The sequence below is a fragment of the Prosopis cineraria genome, unplaced genomic scaffold, assembly GCF_029017545.1.
Source record: "Prosopis cineraria cultivar Desert tree isolate PC_DT_omini unplaced genomic scaffold, ASM2901754v1 PC6, whole genome shotgun sequence".
Lineage (NCBI taxonomy): Eukaryota > Viridiplantae > Streptophyta > Magnoliopsida > Fabales > Fabaceae > Prosopis > Prosopis cineraria.
In genome coordinates, this window is record NW_026555337.1 from 34,228,519 (window position 1) to 34,250,909 (window position 22,391).

Genomic DNA, 22,391 nt, shown 5'->3' on the forward strand with positions numbered 1-22,391 from the left:
AAATTTTTAGGTCTCTCTTTAGCTTTGTACACGCGTATTGGAAAGGAGAGAAGAGAATAATAATCAAATGGAAGAGAGGGCTGTTTAGTAATTTTGGAGGAGCTGAAACCAAAAATAAAATCTCATTTAGCATTAGGAAATTTGCACTTGGGATCTTAGTAATGGGTATCACACACACTCTCACTGTACCAACACTTCATATTGTCATAATGGTGCCAAAATTAATATAACTATAATTGATACACCTTATTATATATTTAATATCATTTTTTTTTCACAAAACTTTATAGGTTATTATAGTTAAAAGATGAGACTACTAAGTCAAATATGAAGGATGACAAATACTTAATTTTAGATGTCAAAGGAAGGAATGAAGTCAACTAATTAATGCAACACACTTGAATCTCGACAGTAGGGGGATAAGGTGGATCACCTTTGGAATATGATAACTCTTGCTCTGTTGGTGTTAGATTATTTGGATCCATTCTGACTACATTCAAGTCCCACACAAGAAATTAATTACTACAAGATTCATTGACAACTAAACTAAGGAGATTGACAACACGTGAGACTTCAGTGTAATTTTTCCAAAAAAAATAGAGAGAGAGAAACAATGGAGGGGAAAGAGGCAATTGACAAAATTATGTTGACCTATAAACAACTAATTTTGTTCGTGTAACTCTTTCTAAATGAGTTCAAGGGATGAGGTAAGGGAATGGTCACATTGGTTTGAACATAATCTAATATAATCAAAAATTAATAAAGGAAGCTAGATTGAAAACCAATAAAAAAAAACAATAAAAGCTACTATTTGTTTAACTATTGGTATAAATTATCTTGTGAGGCTCATCAGTGTATGAATCATAACAATGTCACCCTATTCGAAAGTCGTTTGGAAACTCTATTTCACTGTACTTCACTTAGCCTCCTGCCTCTCAAAACCTTTCATGTGAAGCCTTTTTTGTGACATCACCTCATGATAAAACACCAATTTATGAGCAAAAGTTTGAAAAGACAGTCAATATCAAAAGATTTTCTTATTAGGTGGGAGAGCTCCTTGAACTTATAAATCTCATTTCATTTGTGAAACTTTTTAAGGTGAGACTCATGACAATGTCACCTCATTCAAGAGTCAATATCCTTGGTGCCTCCACCTTAAAGAGAAAGTCCATACCAAAAGATTATTAGCTTGTTGGGTGGGATAGTATCCCTTGAACTTATAGAACCCCACTTCATTGAATTTGTGAGACTCTTCATTATAGGACTTATAACACATATATATCATGGAAATGGTCCTCACACTACTTGCAAATGCAAATTTACCACTACCTTACTAGCTAAAGCCTATCACCTTTGAAATAACCAATGACATTAATTTCTCACTTTCATATACTGCCCCATTTCTAAACCTAATTACACACATCTTCAAATATGTTTCTTCATAAAATTCCTCTATGAGGACTGAATAACTCATAATGAGATTAGAAACCTAGTTATGCTAGATTAGCTTGTTACTTTTGAAATGTCCATGGAGGCATATGATTGTGCTCATTATATTGCTCATTAGGCTTATCATATGGATACTGATTGTACGATTATCAACATACTCTTAGTTAGTCCCTCCTTTTGTATGGTTCAATTTAAAATGCACTCTAATCTACTGAGCTTTATCTTGAAATTGGAATATATACTATCTTGACGTGAATAATGCATTCCTGAATTATGACATAGATGAGAAGGCTATATATACCTATATACATAGCCTCAAATAGCAAGCACCACATGCTTGTTTCACAATGTTGACTATAGCACTTCACTGTATTAAATAATTTTCAACAGGGAAAACATATCTTTGAGTCTTTATACTTTGCTTCAATTTTTAATTAGGTCTCTATAATTTTGTTTGTTGGAATGAAGTCATTATACTTTTATCCCTTAAACCCTGTTTGTCCTTCCCATCATTAAACCCCTTAAAATAGGTTAACACCGTTAACGGATGATGATTCATCACCAAGTTGGACTAAATGTGACAAGTCGATGATGAGGTGGATCTATTCCACTGCCATTGCCTGTCACCTCTTTCTTCATCGATCTCACCTTGACCAACCTAGATTTACTTGTGTCCTCCTCAATGATTCATCAATTCCTGCCTGGCACCACCAACATCATTCATCCGTCTTCAATCGTTCCTAAGCCTCACTATTCTTGCGTCGAACCTTTGAAAGCACTCCTCATCACTTTTATCTCAATCTCATCCCTCTCTATCTTCATAATCTATCAACGATGGGATTTGGGAAGAACACCTATTGCGACTTGCAACAAGAGGGTCTAAAGAAAGCCCTTGCCCAAATACTCAAAATTAGAGAACCAAACGGGCCCAGTTTTAGAGTTGCAGTATGCAATAGTGGTGGTGAATGGGGTTTTCGAGTTCAAACTCCATGGGAGGGAGAGGTTCTTAGGAGTAGAGAAGGCTAGACAGATGAAGAAGGCAAAGTGCAACTGCAATTAGGGTCGCATGAGGGATGAAAATAAAGTTGAAGAAAATGACAGTTTGTTTGGCAACCTATTCTGGATAATTTTCTGTCTTCAGAGAAAAATTGTTTGGTAATATATTTTTAGAAAGCATTTTGAAGAACAAAAAAGCCAAATATTATTTTGAAGAATAGAAAAATGGAAATATTTTTTTAGCTATTGTTCTGGGATTATTATTCTAGAGAATAAGGAAGGATACAAAAAATAACTATTTTTATTTTATTTTATTTTTTTGTTTTCATAACATGTTCTACAAGACACTAATTCTTAAAATAATAAAACAAAGTTAGTTTCAAACAAGCCCTGAAAACCCATTTAATACTATGTGACAACAATTTTAGTCCATCTCATCATCCCCCTTGTCACATTTAGTCATTAAACCATTTTAACGGGCTCAATGACGGGAAGGATTAACGGGCTTTATTATTGGATAAAAGTATAAGGACATAATTCCAACAAATAAAACTATAAGAGCTCAATAAAAAATTAAAGCAAACTATATAGACACATAGATATGCATCAATTTTAAATTTTAATTGTCGACATGCATAAGAATATTTAATCTAAAAGACATATTTATCCATTAGTTTTATTTTTTATCTAAAGTTAACAATGATTTTACATATTGTCATTGCAATGGTTAAAAAATTCTTCATTTTTTTCTCCAAATATCATGAAAAATGGGTGGCGCTGTTGATATAATAGTTTAGTATGTATATATTTAAGGAAATACTTGTAATAACATTGATAATAAAATCATTATATACTTATATAATACAATGCAAAAAATAAGTAGAGAATAATTATAAAAGTATGTAATCTCAGGGTACTTGTTTGTGAGTAAATATGACCACTCACTACAGTCAATAAAGGCCCTACTAGTCTACGTCAATGAATTCAACTGAAATTGAACAAGGATGGTCATGAGTCAACCTTTGATGGTTGTATATTACTAGAGCCTAACTTAATGTCCTGAGTGTGAATGAAACTCCAAGGGGTCTCAAGACTATACAATGAAAATTTTCAATAGAAACAATTTTCTATCAAAAAAAAAAATTGCAACACCCTAACTTGTAACTGAACAATATTATGTCACAAAATAGGTTTGCGGCAGACTTTTTCTTCAATAGCAATGAGATTTTTTTCGTTGCTAATTTCTATATTATTGTAGTAACATGCAAAGGCCAAATACTAGAATATGGTAGTATAGCTCTGGTGGCCTCTCAATTAAGTGAACTCAAAATTATATTCCACAACTCAAGCCCCCAAGATTTACTGCAATAATCTCAATGCAGTGTTACTGTATATCATCAGCGAACTACTGATTCACTTTAAAGTGAATAGTTAGCATTCTCACTATAAACTTATTATATATCATCCATATCTATAATAAGAAAAGCGTAAATGTGTATTTTTGCTCTTGAAATATTTTTCGAAGAGTACCCAACACTCTAAACTATTAGTTAAAATAATTTTGCCCTTAAAGTAATTAAAAGGGAACATTTTTGGCCTTTCTGTTAAATTCCCTAATGGTCAATGTTGGAATTTCAGTTAATATTTTTAATAGTCAATGTTAAAAATTTGATGCCAAAGGCAAAAATGCTTTTTTTTAATTATTTTAAGGGTAAAATTATTTCAACAAATAGTTTAAAGTGTTGGGTGCTTCTTGAAGAATACTTTAGAGACAAAAATGCACCTTTATCTGTAAAAAAGAAATCATTTGCCTTTCTTGTTGAAGCAATTAATTAACTATATCACACCCTAAAATAGGGGAGCGGCCGGCACGGACATGCATCTAAACACACATCCCTTAAGCCTAATTCAAGAAATTTTCTATTTTTTTAATACTTTTTATTTAAATAAAAACCTTAATATTTTGTAGAAATTTTGACAGAATCTTCCCTATAACAGGAATCTCCTAAAATATTATAATACAAATTTTCAAAGAAATATTATAACCTATAGGAGCTTAGCTCTTTCTAGCCAATAGACAACATATTTACAAATTAAAAAAACCTAATCATAGCCTATGTGAAGCACCTATAACATTATTTACAAAAGTATAATATATAGATTAAAATTTTACATAAAACAGATATTAACCAAAATGGCGTTACAACTTTAATCCAGTAGCAAAATCCCTTAAATGATCTGATGGAGGTACAAGCTAGTTGAGACCAACAAAAATATTTTTTCAGTAAATAACTCCCAACCATAATATTTTTGTAAAATTAAATGAATAAAATACAATAGTTATATAAATTAAATGAAAAAGTAATTCAATGTAAATAAATTTGTAAACTAAAAATAAAAGTTCTATATAACTTCAATAACAAGAACATTTGAATCTTTAATGACAAAGTAGCTGTATCATTTGATCTTGACAAGTTAAAATGATTAAATAATAAATAAAAATGACAATATTTATTAAATTAAAAACCATTACGTATGAAATCACCAATTAATAAAAATTTCATATATTTTCAAGGGATTTATCATTATAATTTACAAATGTGAATACACAGTTCATGAGGGTAAATAACCAAATGCGATTTATGCCACAAAAACAAATGTGGACACACAATCTATAAGAGTAACTAACCAAACGTGGTCAAAGCCATGAAACAAATGTGGGCACACAATTCATGAGGATAATGCTAACAAACACAGCTCGAAGCCACAAAAACAAATGTGAGTACAAGGCCCATGAATAACAAACTTGAGAACAGAGCTCATGAAAATCAAACTAACTAATCATTGACCATGGCGCGTCAAGAGCTAACAGAACTGCCATTAACAATCAATGTTTTGTATAAAGTCTCCTTGAAATTCCTTTTCAAATATAGGAGAAAATTATCACTTTCAAAATAAAATTTTTTCTTTTCAATATCAAACTCGCATGAACTGTTTAAAACATCAATCCTTTTAAATATAAAAATTCACAAATAACATACACTTCTTCACCAATTTCCATGATTGTCTTTATTAAATAAAAGAGTACTAAAATTTATAAAAGCATTTTTTCCATCTTATAAGTATTATATATATCATGAGAACTTCAAGAGATAAAGAAATTTAATTAACAACAATAATCAATGCTAGAAAAACATACAGTGATAACTATAAATTGTTGAAAATAATATTTGATAAAAGAAAATTTGCAAATGTATAAATTAATTGGGACGTTATCCACTTACCTGCAATATTCCCAAACGCAAAACTTACTCTTTAAAGCTTCAATCCTTCTTTACTAACTTAATCGAGATTTTTTCTTCAAATCCCCTATTCAATAATAAAATTTTAGTGACTGTTATCCAAGTTTAATAAACTCCCTTCCCATAACAACACTATAGTCACTAAGTTCCCAAATCAATCCAATATATACCTAAGTCCTTCAATCCTTACAATACTTGCGTGCGCGCGCGTCCAAAGCTTTGTCTATATTATACTTGTCTTTCCAACTCACCTCAAGCACAAGTAACTAAATTTTAATCAAGATATATACATTACATGCGTGCACACCCAACTCTATAAATTTAAAAAATACTTCTATAACCCACTTTATCAAACACCTTATATGCACTCCAAAATGAGTCATAAATCAACACTATAATTTATAAATCATCAACCATGCAATTTCCAAAACGCAATTATCCACCCAATAACCACATAATCAAAATCCTCTACAAGGCTAAGTTGACTTAACTAACCCATACCAAATGCATCCTCATAAGAATTGATGGAATTCATCAATTACTTAATTAGATAAAAACTTCTTCTAATAGACATTTTTGTCAAACATCTTTCATACATTAATTCTTAAGCTCAAATCAAACATTTTTCCTCCTTGATTCTAACCCCCACAAATTTTACAAAATAGATATTTGAATCAACCAGCCTCCCAAATTTCATAAAAATAATTGTCTTCTAATGATAGTTTATTTAATCAATCAACAATATTATCATCATATATATAATGTCATTATATAACAAGAATCCCTCTTAGTCATTTTGTTGAAAACTTTGTAGGCAATAAACCTTAAACTATGACCAAGCTTCTACTTATTCAAGTTTTTAATTTCCAAAATTCTCCAATATCAATATTTGCATGACTATGCTTCTAAACAACTAAACACATTTTATTATTATTTGTTTTATTTATTTATTTATTTTAACAGCCCCATAAAATTTAAATCATAAACACCTACTTAAGGATTGCAAAACTTCATTCTGGCTTACTTGAATTTCACCCAAATTATCTCCCATCAGCATAATAGTCACAAATAAGGAGGAAATAAAAAAAATAAAAAAAAGCCCCCAAATCAGCAATGCAAGACAAGAGAATTTCAGTCTCAACCATTACAGCGCTCACACATGCACGAAGCCACCTATAAAAGAAAATGAATTCGAAGTTTCTCCCTTGAAGCGGCAACTACACAAGCAGTGAAGAAGAAAAAGAAGGTTTGAAGCTCAGATCGACAATGGTGGGAGTTGGAAGAAGGAGATGCTGCTGCTTGAATCAGGAAGAAGAAATTGAATGTTACAGGCGACGTGCGAAGAAGGGAAGACGGAGGAGAAGACCGACAACAATGACCCCCACAGCAGCACATCAACAGAGAAGCAGGGGAGGATGAATGGACATCAGATAAGAAAAAATGACAGAGCAATGATGGAACATTACCCAATTCTCACTTGCGACAGCCTGAACTACGAAGGAAGCTTGGATAAGTGAACGAGGGTGCTGCTGGTCAGTGTGCTCTCTCGGTCAATCTCCCCCTCTTGTTCGACTGAACCAAAACGAGGAAGGGAGAATAAAATCGTGACCTCAAGGAACCACCACAGCAGCGGACGAACAACACCCCATGGTTGCCAGCGGCGGAAGAATGAAGAGGAGGAAGAAGGTTGAATTGAAGACTGAGCTCTTTCTCTAGATCTGGAATCTTCGAAGAATGAAGATGGAGAAGAAAGAATGAAAAGTTGCCCAACTTAACCTCTGCCACTCTCATATATATATTTTTTGTTCAGGGGTAAAATTGTAACTTCGTGCAAGAGGCAAAAGTAAAAATCTTCCTTTTCGTGCACAGTGAGAACTTGAACACAAGACTTAAATAACAAGTGCCAATAGAAATTTCACTAAGCCATCAATGCAACGCATGTTGTTATTCTTCCTCCAACAACTAATAAAAATACAATAAATTTATCTTATCATTTGATATAGCTTTATAATTATAATATGGGTTATTACAAACTATTTATGAGGGGCAATATTTTCATGCATGATTAAACATACAGCTACTACCTGTTTAACCGTCGGTATACATATGAAAGGTAGAACCGATGAAGTGAGGGAGGTTTAGAGATTAAACATACAGCTACAAGAACTGGTGTGGGCCAATCCTCCACTCGACGCATGTGTCTCTTACTTTATCCCTAAAAAAGGACGTGCCCTACATGATGATGATACTCCCACTCCAAGTCATATATATTCTTCTGCTCTACTATACATATAGATTTACATACAGCTACGCACACATAATCATCAAACGGATCTCTCCCTGTATGTGTGTGTACAAATATTGAAGGAGCGTCCAATACTTCCATGCAACGAAGACAAAAAGCTCTTCTCCACAAATAATATAGCTACGGTCCAGTGGTGTTGAAAATATCATATTATAATTATTCAAAACATTATATCCCTACATCTCCATTGTATTGTTCCCCTCAATCTCTATTCCCCTCCTTTTATTTTCTTAATTATTGTTTCTCTTTCCCCTATCCGCCGTTCTCCTTGTAACATGACACCGCCTTCAATTATTTTCAGCACTTATGACTTCGGTTCAAGGGAACTCTTACACCCGGGATATAGCTTGCCCAAGGACCAACTATTTCATCAAAAGACCACAATAGTTAGTTGTTTTCGAATCATATCCAATAAATTTTGAAAATACACAGCAGGATTTTTGAGACTAAAATGTAATAAGATGTTGAAACAAAATGACCAAAATATTCTTCTTGAATGACGATTACTTTATATTTTTTTTTTTACGTCCATGATGTATTAAATCCATCATGTATACAATAATTGTGTCAATCCGGACCTGGCCCCTGCATTATTTGTCAAGTCCATAATATTATTTGCAAATAAAGCCCAAATAATTCTGATATAACTCCATAGGCTCAAAGATCTCATTTGCAATTAAATTCATTGATGAAATTGCCCAATTACCTTTCTCATTTTCTTTCCTCTCTCTTCTTCATCACTTTTCCCTCTCTATCTTCCTCTTTGGACGCCTTGAGGAATTAAGAAACATATATTCCGGTAAGACATGGGTGTTCATATGAACATATAGAATTTAGTAATACAGAATCGATCCCTACTTTCATTTCCACATTGAACATCTTGCTGTTCAACTCTTCAACATTAAGCTCTCTATTTTTTACTTTTTTGGCTTCAATGGAGCATAAGCAAGAATTCTAAAAACACAAACAAAAGAATTTGATTTTTTTTTTTCAGTACTCCAGAGCACATTCTTCCTCGGCAAGGTAGTATTCCATAGCAGTCCTCAATCATATCATCATAATAATTAGATGCTTGAAAAAACCTTGTCACCTTTTGCAGCTCTTGGTCACGAAAATCATTGATGAACGGTGGGATCAGAATCAAACTTTCTGGGCAACCCAATCAATGCTAAAACAAAAAACTTCACAAGAACAAAACTTTCTAGGCAACCAAACTTACCCACCCACTCATTTGGGCTATCCTTACCTGACAGTGCTTGAACTCCTGAGGGCTTTCGAAGTACTTCTCCATCATATCAATGAAGTGATCGTTGTCTTGGACGGAGCATCTGCGATCCTTGATGAGCAGAGCTTCAATCTCCATCGAACCTTGAATATGTAAAGGTACAGTTGTATTGTAAAAAGTTAAAATTATAATTATAAATTACTAATAAAATAGTTATAAATTAATTATTTAATTAATGTTAATGTATATTTATGGGAGTATTATTGTTTTTATAGTCTAATTTTAAATTATACTCAAGTTTTAAGAGACTTGACTTTAGTTTTCACATTTCACGATATTTATTTATAAATTAGTTTGTTCTATAAGATCTGTATGTAAATTTCCCTATTTAATATGGTTACAACATCAAGAATGATGCGCACGAGGATGTGATATAAAGAAACGGCCACAAACTGGACAGATGGTTGCCAAAAAAAAAAAAATCAGTGACCCGCACGCACGCCCTCCGGCAACTAAAAGAGGCATATCAGAGAGCGATAGTCATTGAGGATGTTCAAAAGTTGCAAAGGAACAATGATTGTTGGGAAAAAGCGTCATGGCATTTCACGGCGTCCCCATTGTCAACAACATTATCGATGACGATGAGCAAAGGTGGGCGCATATTAAATGTCATTGTTAGTGGAAATATATCAACGCCCAAACATTCTAACATTCATTTGCTCCCTTCAATTCAAAATACAAGAAATTTTTAATTACAATTCAAATACTAATAAAATTCAATTATATCTTTATTTTCAATTATAAATATTATAAGTTTTCCTTTTTACCTTTTTTTTCCAACAGTCAATAATAAATTAAATGAAAAAATAATATTTTTTTAATGAAGTACTATAACATAAAAAAGAGTGATCTACCTTGTAGACCAATAAAATTTTAGCTATCATAAAGAGTGAGAAAAATGTAATAAATACCAATCAGATTATACAATAAACCAAGTTAATAAATATAAGGGTAAAATAGAAAAAAAATTTAAAACCTACTAAGTGTCTTATATTTTGAATTAAGATGAATTGGGAAAAAATGTCTTATAATTTGGACCAGAGAGAGTAGATTGTTATGATTGTAAAATAATTATCTTACTTTTTATAACAATATTTTTTTTGTACAATATGTTTAATTATTTTTCTATTACATATTATACAGCAATTAATTTTGTTATGATTTTATAAAAAAAAAACCAGTCACATCTTTACAATATTATTTATCCCCAAAAAAATCTCATTTGTTGTTGAATAAGTTAGACTCACTATAGTGGTCCCAGCTTATTTCTCAAGTTCTAAATGTAATAATTAGTTAACAAATATAAGATATCAATCTTCTTTATTTTTCATATACTTTCTTCCAAACCATCCTTGATGATGCGTGCAATCAACAAGGTAGTTCTAGACATAAATAATTAAAAGGAGGGATATTTTAGGGAAATCAGTGCATATTATTTTTATGATTAATTAGCATAATATTTTAATTCCAAGCCATAATGCATGCTACTCCTCTGTTAAAAAATATGAGGCTTTTTTAATCATTAATTAATTTTATAACTATTCTATATGTAAATTAAAATTTCCTGAGAAATTTTTATCAAAAAATTCCTAAGAAAATTTTTAGAGAGTATATATTCTGTTTGAGTGAACGTATATAATTATAATTATATATATATATATATATATTCAATCAAGAAATAATTTCAACAGCGGTCAACATGTAATTTTCCCAAAATTTTCCTGTAATTACCATTTAGTCTATTCCACCCTTCTTTTACAACGAAATTTTGACGGGGAAAAAAAAAGCTGAAGATTTAGTAACTAGACATATGAGCTATGTGTTGCACGTGATTCATTGAATGGGAAAAAATTGCCTGAATAGCCAAAGCACTTTGTCACTTGTGAGACAAATGGTGAACAAATGAAACTAAATTTGAAATAATGGAATGGAGCAGTTATGCTTTTTTTAACCCTTGTTTTTTTCAACTCAAGAGACACGTTGAAGAAAATTACATTTTCAGTCAAAAACTGCACGGATGAGCTTATTTGCAAAAGCCATACCTCATTTATGAATCTTTGTAGCTGAAGAATGTAAGTGGTTTGCTTACTTTAAATTAAAAAGCAGTCTAAAATTAAATTAAGGATTAAATGACATTTTGAACGTTGAACTATCACTACTATAAAAAAAACAACAAAATAACGATTATTTTTACTTATAAATGAACTGTTATTTAAAGCCTTCCCAAATAAATGACAATTATTGACCTATTATTTATTTATTTATATAAATGATGGTTAAATAACTTGTCATTTAAAATATATTTTTTGTGCCTTTTGTCAGAATAAATGATGGGTAATTATTTACCCATTATTTATAGTCACAATAAATGACAAGTAAATTTTTTCCTATCATTTATTGTTTGGTTAAGGAAGAATTACCATAGAATAAATGATAGTTAAATATTTATCCATCATTTATTGTAGTTATAAATGACGAGCAACTTATTTACCCGTCATCTATTTTATAGTTTTTTTAAAGTATTGAGGTTTGTTTTTTATAGTAGCCTCCCTGTAACAACTACACAATTAATAACCAAACAACAATCCCAACATTTTTATACATGAATATCAATTGAAATTGAATTATAATTAATGCAAAATGAAACAAAAACTAATCTCTTATTTTAATTTATCAAGTAATCAATGTATAGAATTTTTTTAAAGGAAAGTAATTTATCAACTGATATTAAGTAATTAATGAAAATTAGTAAAAATATAAACACTAATTCTACTTCTGCTAACTCCTTTGATTTTTGTCTTTATGCAATGATCACACTAGAAATATATACTGGCACCACTCTTCAATTATCTCATTTATTTGTGCATGCCCAAATTCTTCAATGTAAGGATCCTTATAATACTGCAATATATAAATTAAGATAAAGGTCCAAATTTATCCCGAAACTTTTCCTTTAGAGGCGCCTGGTATCCTAAACTTTTTGTGGGAGCAATGTTGCCTTGGAACTCTCCAAAATGGTGTAATGTTATCCTGTCACCAAAGTTGACCATTTTGTCTAACTAAACTTGCTATATAGCATTTTTTTTTAATTTAAAAATGATAAAAGTGTAAATTTACACTTTAACTTTTCTTCTGGGCGTGCCTAGCATCCTCAACTTTTTTTGGGAGCAATGTTGCCCTAAAACTCTCTAAAACGATATAATGTTACCCTGCTGTCGGAGTTGACCATTTTATTTGACTTTACTTGCCACGTGGTAGCCACGTGGCATTTAAAAAAAAATGTCATCCCCTCTCTCCTTGTATCTCAATTGCACATCACTCTTCCTCCTTCATAGTCAACCATTCTTCTTCTCTTCATTCCTCCCTCCTCCACCATTGGCATTTGCATGACAAGAGCTAAATGAGAAGTCCTATAGCTATCGCTTACTAAGTTGTTACTTCTCCCTACTTGGTGTTGGTCAATTTGAATTGTTAATTTTTTGTTCTTTTTTTTTTTGATATTTTGAGCTGTTCTTGAATTGTTAGGTTCTTGAGTTATGTTCTTTATTTTCCTCCTTTCTACCCCCTGTCTTTAATTTTTTTTATGTTAAAAATTTGGGCTTGATTGTTTTTTACATTGAAAATTTGAGTTTGATTTTTCATCTTAGTGTTCTAAGTTATTTTGCATTTTTAGTGTTGTGAATGAAGAAGAAGCTGATGAAGACGAAGCATTGTTTTTTTCTTTTAGTTTTAAAAAATGCTACATGGCAAGTGAATCAAACAAAATGGTCAACTCTGACAGTAGGGCAACATTGCTTCAAAAAAAAAGTTAAGGATATTAGGCACCACCAAAGGAAAAGTTTTAAGGTAAATTTACACCTTTATCATTTTTTTAATTTTTAAAAAATGCCACGTGGCAAGTGTAATTAGACAAAACAGTCAACAAACAGTCAACTCTAACGGCAGGACAATATTGCAACATTTTGAAAAGTTTTAGGGTAATATTGATCTCACAAAAAGTTTAGGATATCAAGTGTTCCTGGTGAAAAAGTGTAATGACCTTAAATAAAAAAAAAATTCTCAATTTATAGTTTATTTAAATTATTTTTATAGAAATTGAAGAGTGGTGGATAAGTAGAACTTATGCTAATAGCTTATCAGAAGATTCAAAGTTTGAATTCTTTTAAATAATAGATTAATTTTTTTTAGTTTAAAATTATGGGAAAATTTCTAAAGTACCCATGTCTTTTATGTAATTAGATAAAAATATTGTATCCTCTATTGTAATTTTTTCAATTTCCTAATTTTTAGTGCTCAGATTCTTGTTCTTTCCTTCCCTCGTCAAACGCACGCACCGCCTCAATTTTTCCTTCCCCTCCTTCGGCCCTTTTGAAAGTTCCAGAGCCGAGAGAGATCGCTCCCTTCCCCTTCATTATTCCGGTGTCATTCCTGTTGCCGTCGATGGTGTGAGTGTGTGTTAGAACACCTTCCACCATTGTTAAAGGTCCAGCTCCCGAATTCTTCCTATCCCCTGTTTCGCACTGCCAATTACTCACTTTTCTGAGTGGCTTTACAGCTCGTCTGTCCATCGACGGCTATTCTTCCTTGCTGTCGTGATGGGCTTCTGGTAGTGGTGAAGACGCTGGTTTTTCTGTCACCGTTCTCCGCTCTCTCCAGGTTTGTGTTATTGCTCTGCTCCTTCCAGATTTGCGTGGGTGTGTGTGTTCCGTCTTCTTGCTTCACTAAAAATAAAAATTCACAGCTGAGAGAGTTGAAGTCGTTGGATTCTCCTTCTTTATTCGCTGTTCTTTGTTCGCTTTTCTGTTTAGTAGCCGACAGTAATATGTGTGTGTTTGGTTGCCATCCATTCTTTCTCCTCAACTGTCGGCTTCATGTATGTGTTTAACCTTCGTTTTTCCTTCCTCCGCAGCTGAAGTTGGCCGTGTAATTATAAGTGTAGGCGGAACTTCTTCTCTTCTACGGTTGAAAATTCTGCTTTTACCCATCAAAGTTGCTGTCATAATTTTGAGGAATTGAATTATACTTTAATTGTTGTTGTGCAATATTTTTAAGTTGGCAATGGGGTAATGTTAAATGATTAAGTTCATATTAGAAGTTGATTAAATAGTTGGATGATGGTTGGGAGTTGAATTTGGATGCCTTCAAGATGTTTGTGAAAATATTTGAATTAAAAAATTAGGTGTTATTTTGAATAATATTAGATGCTATTTTATGAATGTTGAGTCAAAAATTGATGAAAAAATTAAATGTTGAAAATCATATAATTTGTTTGGATTGAATTTAAATGCCCACTAAATACTTAAAAAATTTCTTAATAAATTATTTTAAAATTATGATTTACTTGTCAGAAAATTGAAGGCATCACTAAAATTAAAGTAAAAAAAAAAAGTTAAGAGAAACAAGTTTTAATATTCTTGAAAAATTCTTAGGCGAGTGGCTAGCGTTTGAAATAAATTTCTAGTAATGTATTTATGAAAATTTCTTTATTTAAATTTTAATATTATTTTCTTATAAATTGTGTCAATATCTTTTTTTTAAATTAAAATTCTTACAATAATTGTTTTATTTATGAGTATATCTTGATTTTACCAATAATTTGTGTTAATGCAATTTGATTATTTAATTTCATGTTTGATATGAAAGTGAAGTGGAGCAATGGGAAATAATCATTGAACAGCGTGATTGAACATGAAAATTTTAAAGTTGCTTTCTTGCCTTATGCATGCTTGATTTTTATTAGGGAAATTGAGTTTAAAATGCTAGTTGCTAACGGCAGTTCCGTTAGCCTTTGATACGCCATGGTAAATCTAGCTAATAGGGTGCTTGTAGGAGGTGCTAACCAACACATATGGATTAGAGGGTTGGTGACTCGTGAGTAGTGTACTCACGCTTGTTTTCGTGGGCCTTGTGCCTGCGCTTGGTTCGTGACTCCTGCCATACTTGTTTTATGGCTTTTAGTCGTGCTTGACTGGTTACTTATCCTTGTGGATTGTGTGTCCATACTTGATTGATTATTTACCTTCGTAGATTGTGTATCTATGCTTGTTATTTGTTCTAATAAAGTCCAACTGAATTGGATTTAAAAATTATTATTTTTATATTAGTTTCTTTAAAGGCATTTTTTTAAATTGCACCATTACTTGAAATTTTACATATATCATGAACAAATAGCATCTTGACATGGAACCATGCTTTTCAAAATAATATGAAAGATAGGCAGAAGATATACAATATCTATGTAATGTAAGAAGAGATTCATTTTGAGAAACTACATCTTTTCCTTTCATATCAAACTTATTGCCAACAAAAGTTAACTCTTCAAGTTATGAACAACGTTCAAGCACTTTGAATGGATTATTCTTCTTAATTTTACATCCTTCTACATCCAATGATCTCAACTTCTCCATTTTCAAAAATTCTATTGGTAATTCAATGATTGAACAATCATCAAACCAAAGAATCTAAAGACTCAACAAGTTTTCCAAGATAGAGATGTCTCCTAACTTCAAATTTTTTAGGATGAGTGTTCGAATATCTTTTAAAGACTGAAGTGAATTTGTTAATGATAGAGCTTGAATTCTTTTGTAAAAACTACAGTATAAAATCAAAACTTTGAGCTTTGTCATCTCTTTCAAGAATGCATTTTTTGAGACTTCTAAATCCTTTGAACCATCTAGAAAGATTAATAAAACCTCTAATTTCTCTCCATCAAATTCAACAGGAAAATCATCATTCTTCCAAAGAAAATATCTCAAGCTCTTTTTTATAGCAATTTTCAAATCCACAATAGATTTAATATCATTATCTCCTATCCACAATGTCACTTCACGAACTAAATCATGCATCTTTACGCATTCTTCCTCACCATTCAACAATAAAGAAGAATAAATGAGTTCCGCTATTGCTGCACACACTTCATTTCTTTTGAAGTGGTATTCATCATTTTCCCCACAAGAGCCCAATCCTATACCAATTTTGATTAAAAGTTGTATTGGAATTTCATAATCTTCTGGGAACAAAGATGATATCATAAGGAGTTCTTTGGCCTTTTCATGTTTCAAGTTATCATAGCTTAACTTCAAACATTTATAGGCCTCTTCCAAATTTTGATCAACACCATGATCTTCCAATGTTTTCAAAGCATCCTTCCAAACTGATGTAGGCTGATTTTTTAATGCTCTTGCTATTGCTACAATTGCAACCGGTACTCCTCCACAATGCTTCACAATTTTTTCTGGCATACCCTTCAAACCACGAGTGGATTTATTAATACTAGCATGTGCTTTAAAAAGACCTAGTGCCTCTTCATCGTTCAACGTCTGTAGTTCAATCGTTTGGCATCTCAATTCTGTACAAACTCTCAAATTACGTGTGGTTATCAAAATATTACAGCTCTTATGTTGATGGTCAGATGGAATCCCCAAGTTTTTTGTCAAATCAAACTCTTCCCACACATCTAGTATTATTAGTAGCTTTTCTTCCATATGAGTGATTCTAGCACATATTGTATGTGAGAGTTCTTCTTCATTCACTTTCTCTAAATCCACATCTAAAGCTTTTGCAAGTTCACCTAGAATTTTTTTGAAATCAAGAGGCTTGGACACAACAAGAAAGATGACTTTGTCAATTAATTCAGAGTCTTTCAGTTTACAAGCCACTTCTTTTGCCATTGAAGTCTTGCCTGCTCCGCCCATCCCGTGCAATCCAATCCTATTGCAATTATTATCTTGTAATGCCTTCATTAGATCTTGGAACTTTGACTCTACTCGCAAAATGAATGAAATCTTTTGAAGAAAGGTATTTTATGTTTGATATATTTACCCGACCAGCTACTATATTGGAGTTACATCTTTCCAATAATTTTTCAATCTGTTTAGTCTTCTCTCCTAACTCCTTACCTCTTCGATATTGCCACCAACAATTGGGGCACCAGCCAAAAAAGAATTTCTTCTTTATTGTAGCGTCTGTAATAATAATACCATTTGCTTCACGTGCCCATTGTTGGGCTTCAAACTTGAAACTAAAAACACCTTTGCCTCTTTGAAACTTTTTCTTCACATCTTGGTGTTTTGCGTATAGGATTTCCTTTTTATGATTAAAATTTTCAACATGATTGTTGAAACAACATGAATATTGAGCTTCATTTTTCACTAGATCCACCAAACTTTGGACTTCATTCTTTGCAAGGTCAAGCAGGAAGCCTTCCATCTAACATGGATAAAAGCTAATTTTAGTAGGTCTACGATGGCTATCATATTGTTAGGATTTTAGTTGTTAATATATAGGTTAGTGTCATTGCTTTACTATATGTTAGAATAAAGAAAGTGCGGAGGACCCAAAACCTCTCGTTGGAAGAAGGATACATCACAACATAATATATTTATACATACAATTAACTTTTTGAACAATCCACTCTTTATCCCTCTTTGAATATCTTAGACACATGCACTCACTCCCAATTTATACTAATGTCTTGACATTCTTAACTATTTGATGAAACACATATTTCCATATACATAAACCACACACTTCTAAACCTCAAATTATTCTAATTAAGTAGAAGAACCAAGCAGGCATGCATACATTTCACACAGCACACAGAGCACTAAAAGTCATGTAATTCTAAAAGACGCTTTCCTTAAATGTACTTTTCCTAACATTATTTTTCATTAATACATATATACGCAATAAATGATGGGAATTTTAAAGTTATATTCTCTAATAGTGTCAGCTACTTTTCCTGATATTAGATTATACCATCCACCATATATTCACTATCACTCACCTCAAGATCATTTAGAATAATCTTGAATCCTTCCGCTACTCTAGCCTATAATTCTCTGATTGTTCATCCCTTGATTTGCCAACTCAAACCTTTCATAAGATTTTCTCTCTCCTTGAAAAATGTTTGGACCAAGTCCAAGAGGGCTTTATGTCCAAGAACAGGGTGTGTATATGTATATGTATATACTTTCCTAATTTTAAAGATTTTACTATGGATAATTAGTAAAAAAAGAAGAAGTGATTTTTACATCTATCAAACATATTTTGTTTCATTGTTGATGAGATACAAACAATTATCAAAAAATCAAAGTAATTCATTTATAATAAACACAGAATTTTCCCTTCTCAAATAGTTCTCTTTGCGAGCACCAAAGTCTCTCGTGCCGAGGCTACCAATAGAAACTTACATTATTGACCTAAGAACAAGGTTTCAAAGAATTAAGGCCTATTTGGTTTTTGTTATCATTTTTTGTTTTTAAAAACTATTTTGTAATAAAATTTTTAAAATTATTTTTAAAACAAAATCAAATGAATATTCATTTATACCAATTGAAAAAAAAAATTTAAAATTAAAAAATGGACTGATAATGATGATTATAAGCAATTAATGGTGTGATTAATAATAAAAATTAGTCAAGGTAACTATAATTTTAATAATCAAATATAGTGTATTATTTTTTTATTTTTAAAAATAAAAAATAAAAACAGTTTCGAAAACAACTAAATGAAAAAAATTTATCCAAACAAATTTTTAATGTTTTGTTTTTAAAAATAAAAAAAAGTTTTTAAAAATAAAAAACAAACAAATCCTAAGTATCTCTCAATCTTGAACATATTTGTTTTCATATATTCTCCAACAGGCAATTACATGTCAGTCTCAAACACGCCCTATTGACTCTTTAATGAAACAATTATCTCCACGTCCGTAAATCACACACTTCAGCCCCTTTATTCCTAAGCTAGCCTTCTAATGAAGTCCATGCTCCTCACTGTTCTAGTCTTCTTCCACCCTTGTACCTTTTGTGATTTGTTTTCTTTTTTGTCAAGCTACAGCGTCACTTAATAATTTCTTGAGATCATCTTGATCATGCATTCCACTTCCCCCATTTTCATAAAATTTTCCATTTCAATTATTTATAATTCCAATTTTTTCGACTAGAATGTATATAAGACAGCATAAAAATGTTGAAAGGCACAATTGTAAATACCAAGGCAAAAAAACATTATGCATTGATCCTTACCAAAACTTCAGATGAACACAACAAAGCATGCAGAATCTCGTTGAAACTTTAATATCAAAATAGAAATTAGTGCAGATACAAATAAATATGAAATTTAGATTGATTAATGAAATTATTAGCATTATAAAATATGTTATAAAAAGTGCATCTATGAAAAACTTTAGCTTATAGAGAGAAATTACAGAAATATATATATATATATATATATAGTTAAAGTGACCTTGCATGAGTGACTTCAAGAACCATTAGAATGATAGATTAAATTAACCAAGATTTTCACAGAAAATTTTTCCCCTTTATGGATCCCATGGAACATGCATTTCACTATTTATCATATATATCTTCTACAACATTTTCAATTATTTAGTCTTTATATACATTTAAATTATATATAATACAAGTCACCATCAAAAAGTTAGAACGTTATAATTGAGAATATATTAGAAAATAAAAAAGAATGCATTCTTACCAAATTTTTATAGATTTGAACTGAGATGAAGACTAAAGAGAATAGTAAAAGAAAACACCACCAAATAAACTAAGAATACAGAACCTTCATACTGCATGTAAACTTTAATGTTAAAGAAGAAACTAGTTAAAAAATATCATATATATATATATATATATGAGATTTGGGTTGATTAATTAAATGATCAGCATTATAATGAAATCATGTTGAACAAAACTGTACAAAAACTTTAGCATGGAATAGAAACTTCATAAAAAAAAAATTCAAACAATTTTTTTTAGTCTTTTAAACAATTTTAATTTTTTTACAAAAAAATAACCTGTATATTCTAGCAATAAACAAATTGACAACATATATTAAAGCAAAATGAAGAAAAACATGTGATAATATGTACTGACCTCTTTTTTCCAGATATAAATTGTTAGATGATGCAAACCTCCTTTAATGAATATCAAAGCAATTGAAGAAGAGGAAAATAAAACGAAGATTCCATCAAAAGCAAGTTAAGCACCAAAAATAAATCCTGCCAAATTTAACCAAATTCAAAATATAGACCATGTTTAATTTAGCTCAAAACTCGTAAAATTCAGGCATTTATAACTGCTCCTATTAGAGTTTAAAAAGAAACAATCAGAATATATTCTCAGTTACTTTTAAAAAAAATTGAAGTGTTGAAAAAGACATCCCTTTCTCCCTTTTTTGATCTTTTACAATTCAAACTATAAGAGAGAAATTAATAAAAAAGAGTATCCGCTTTTCTTTATATTAATGTTTAAATTTTTGTTGCTTTTGACTTCATTCAAGTGTTCTTTTCCTTTATTTTCTGAGACTAATGATTTTTTAAGGGAAATTATATTTTTAGGGGGAAAAAAGTAGAAACTTATGGGTTCTAGAAAAACAACATGGTGTATTAATTATGAGAGTAGATTAAAAGTGACCAGCAAAAAAGTGAAAGAGTAAACGAAATATGTAAAAAAGATAAAAGAAATTTTTTGAAGAAACTCAAGTAGAATTGATTCCCATCACCTAAACGCACTGTTTTCATTTGAGAAGGAAGAATTGCGACCGTTCATTGAGGGGCAGATCGTAGCCGTTTGTTGCCAGTTTATTTTTGGGGCCTTTTAGCGTCACTGAACTGATTGACCGTTCATTGAGTGAAAGGGTTGTGGAACTGATTGACCCTCTAAGGGATTGGTGAGCGTGGTGACACAAGTGAGGGAAAAAATCGGAAGCATGAAAATGAAGAAACCTTCACCTAATCAAATTAATCCAGCGTTTGTATAGTAAATTCAAGATTTGAATTAATCCTCATTTTATATCACTATAAAAAAATAATAATAACTTTTAATAGTAACTTTTAGTCACAACTTTAAGTAGGCAGTGATAAATTAAAGTTGTCATAAAGTAATAAATTGTCATTATCAAAAGTCGCCACAAAAAATAAACTTTTTTTAAACTTTTGGTGGCAATCTTGATATATCACCACTAAAAGCTTACTTTTGACAACAACATTTATTGCCACCGAAAATATTTTTATAAAATATAATTTATATAATTTACTTTCCAAAAGTATTTTTGCAAAAAATAATTTAAAAATTAAAAATAATTTATATAATTCAATTTTAGCAGTGACATTTATCGCCATCAAAAGTATTTTTATAAAAAAATAATTTATATAATTCACTTTTATTTTTAAGAAATTAAATATAATTTAAAATTATGTGAAATAATTTGTAAAATTATAACTTAAATTTTTAAAATAATTTTTATGAATTTTCTTAAAAATTTGAAATTAAATAAAATCATTCAAAATATATTTATGAAATTAAATTTCTTATTTTATATATAGAATTAAAAAATAAATGATATAGAGGATCGTGAAACCAAAAAAATAATAGTCAAGATGTGCTAAATTTAATTATTAAATTATTTCTAATTTTGTATTTTTCATAATCTTTTTTTAGACATATATAACTCATTTTTTTAAGAATTATATTATTAAGCTAGTATTTTAATATGATAAATTAAAATTTTGATGGGTTATTGCTTTCAATTATAATTAGGTAAAGTTATATATAAATTATTACTTACATACAAAAATAAATCATAAATCACATTGGGATATTAAAATTGTACAAATGTCATGAGATGTAAATGTATTGTAGACTACTTAGTACATTGTGCACTTGATACTTAACTTGATCCACATATGGTGTCTACTTCTTCTACTAAGCTCTAATGGCTTTTAGACAAGGATTTCATGTAATTCCTCCTAATATATTTAGATTTCCATTGTTATAAAAAAAAAAGAAGTTACTAATAACATTTTCATAACTAATTATTACTAAGACTAATATGAATAACTACTCAATTCACCTTGCTATGAGGTTAAGGATAATTAAATGTTAACTAGATTGATCATATATGAAATTCTTATAATTATTATATATTGTAAAACTTATTAGTATTCATTTTCAAAATTATTCAAAATGACCATTAACAAAATTTAAGTGGTTAAAATTAATTTGTTATTAAAATAATCTTTTAAGATATTGAAAAA

General features: G+C 30.5%; 1 protein-coding gene across 1 annotated transcript; it reads right to left on the reverse strand.

The window, feature by feature from the left end:
• Nucleotides 1-15,004: 15,004 nt before the first annotated feature.
• On the reverse strand, nucleotides 15,005-20,246 carry LOC129313305 (probable disease resistance protein At4g27220). The gene is made up of 2 exons (XM_054956260.1): nucleotides 20,230-20,246; nucleotides 15,005-17,545 (listed from the first exon to the last, which is right to left on the reverse strand). Exon 2 carries the CDS (start codon nucleotides 17,077-17,079, stop codon nucleotides 15,799-15,801), a length of 1,281 nt encoding a protein of 426 aa, XP_054812235.1. The 5' UTR covers nucleotides 17,080-17,545; nucleotides 20,230-20,246; the 3' UTR covers nucleotides 15,005-15,798.
• Between the last annotated feature and the right edge of the window lie 2,145 nt (nucleotides 20,247-22,391).

What these genes read in the sequence shown, in the direction of transcription:
- LOC129313305 (XM_054956260.1), bottom strand. Translation starts at nt 17,079, where the DNA reads ATGAAGGCATTACAAGATAATAATTGCAATAGGATTGGATTGCACGGG.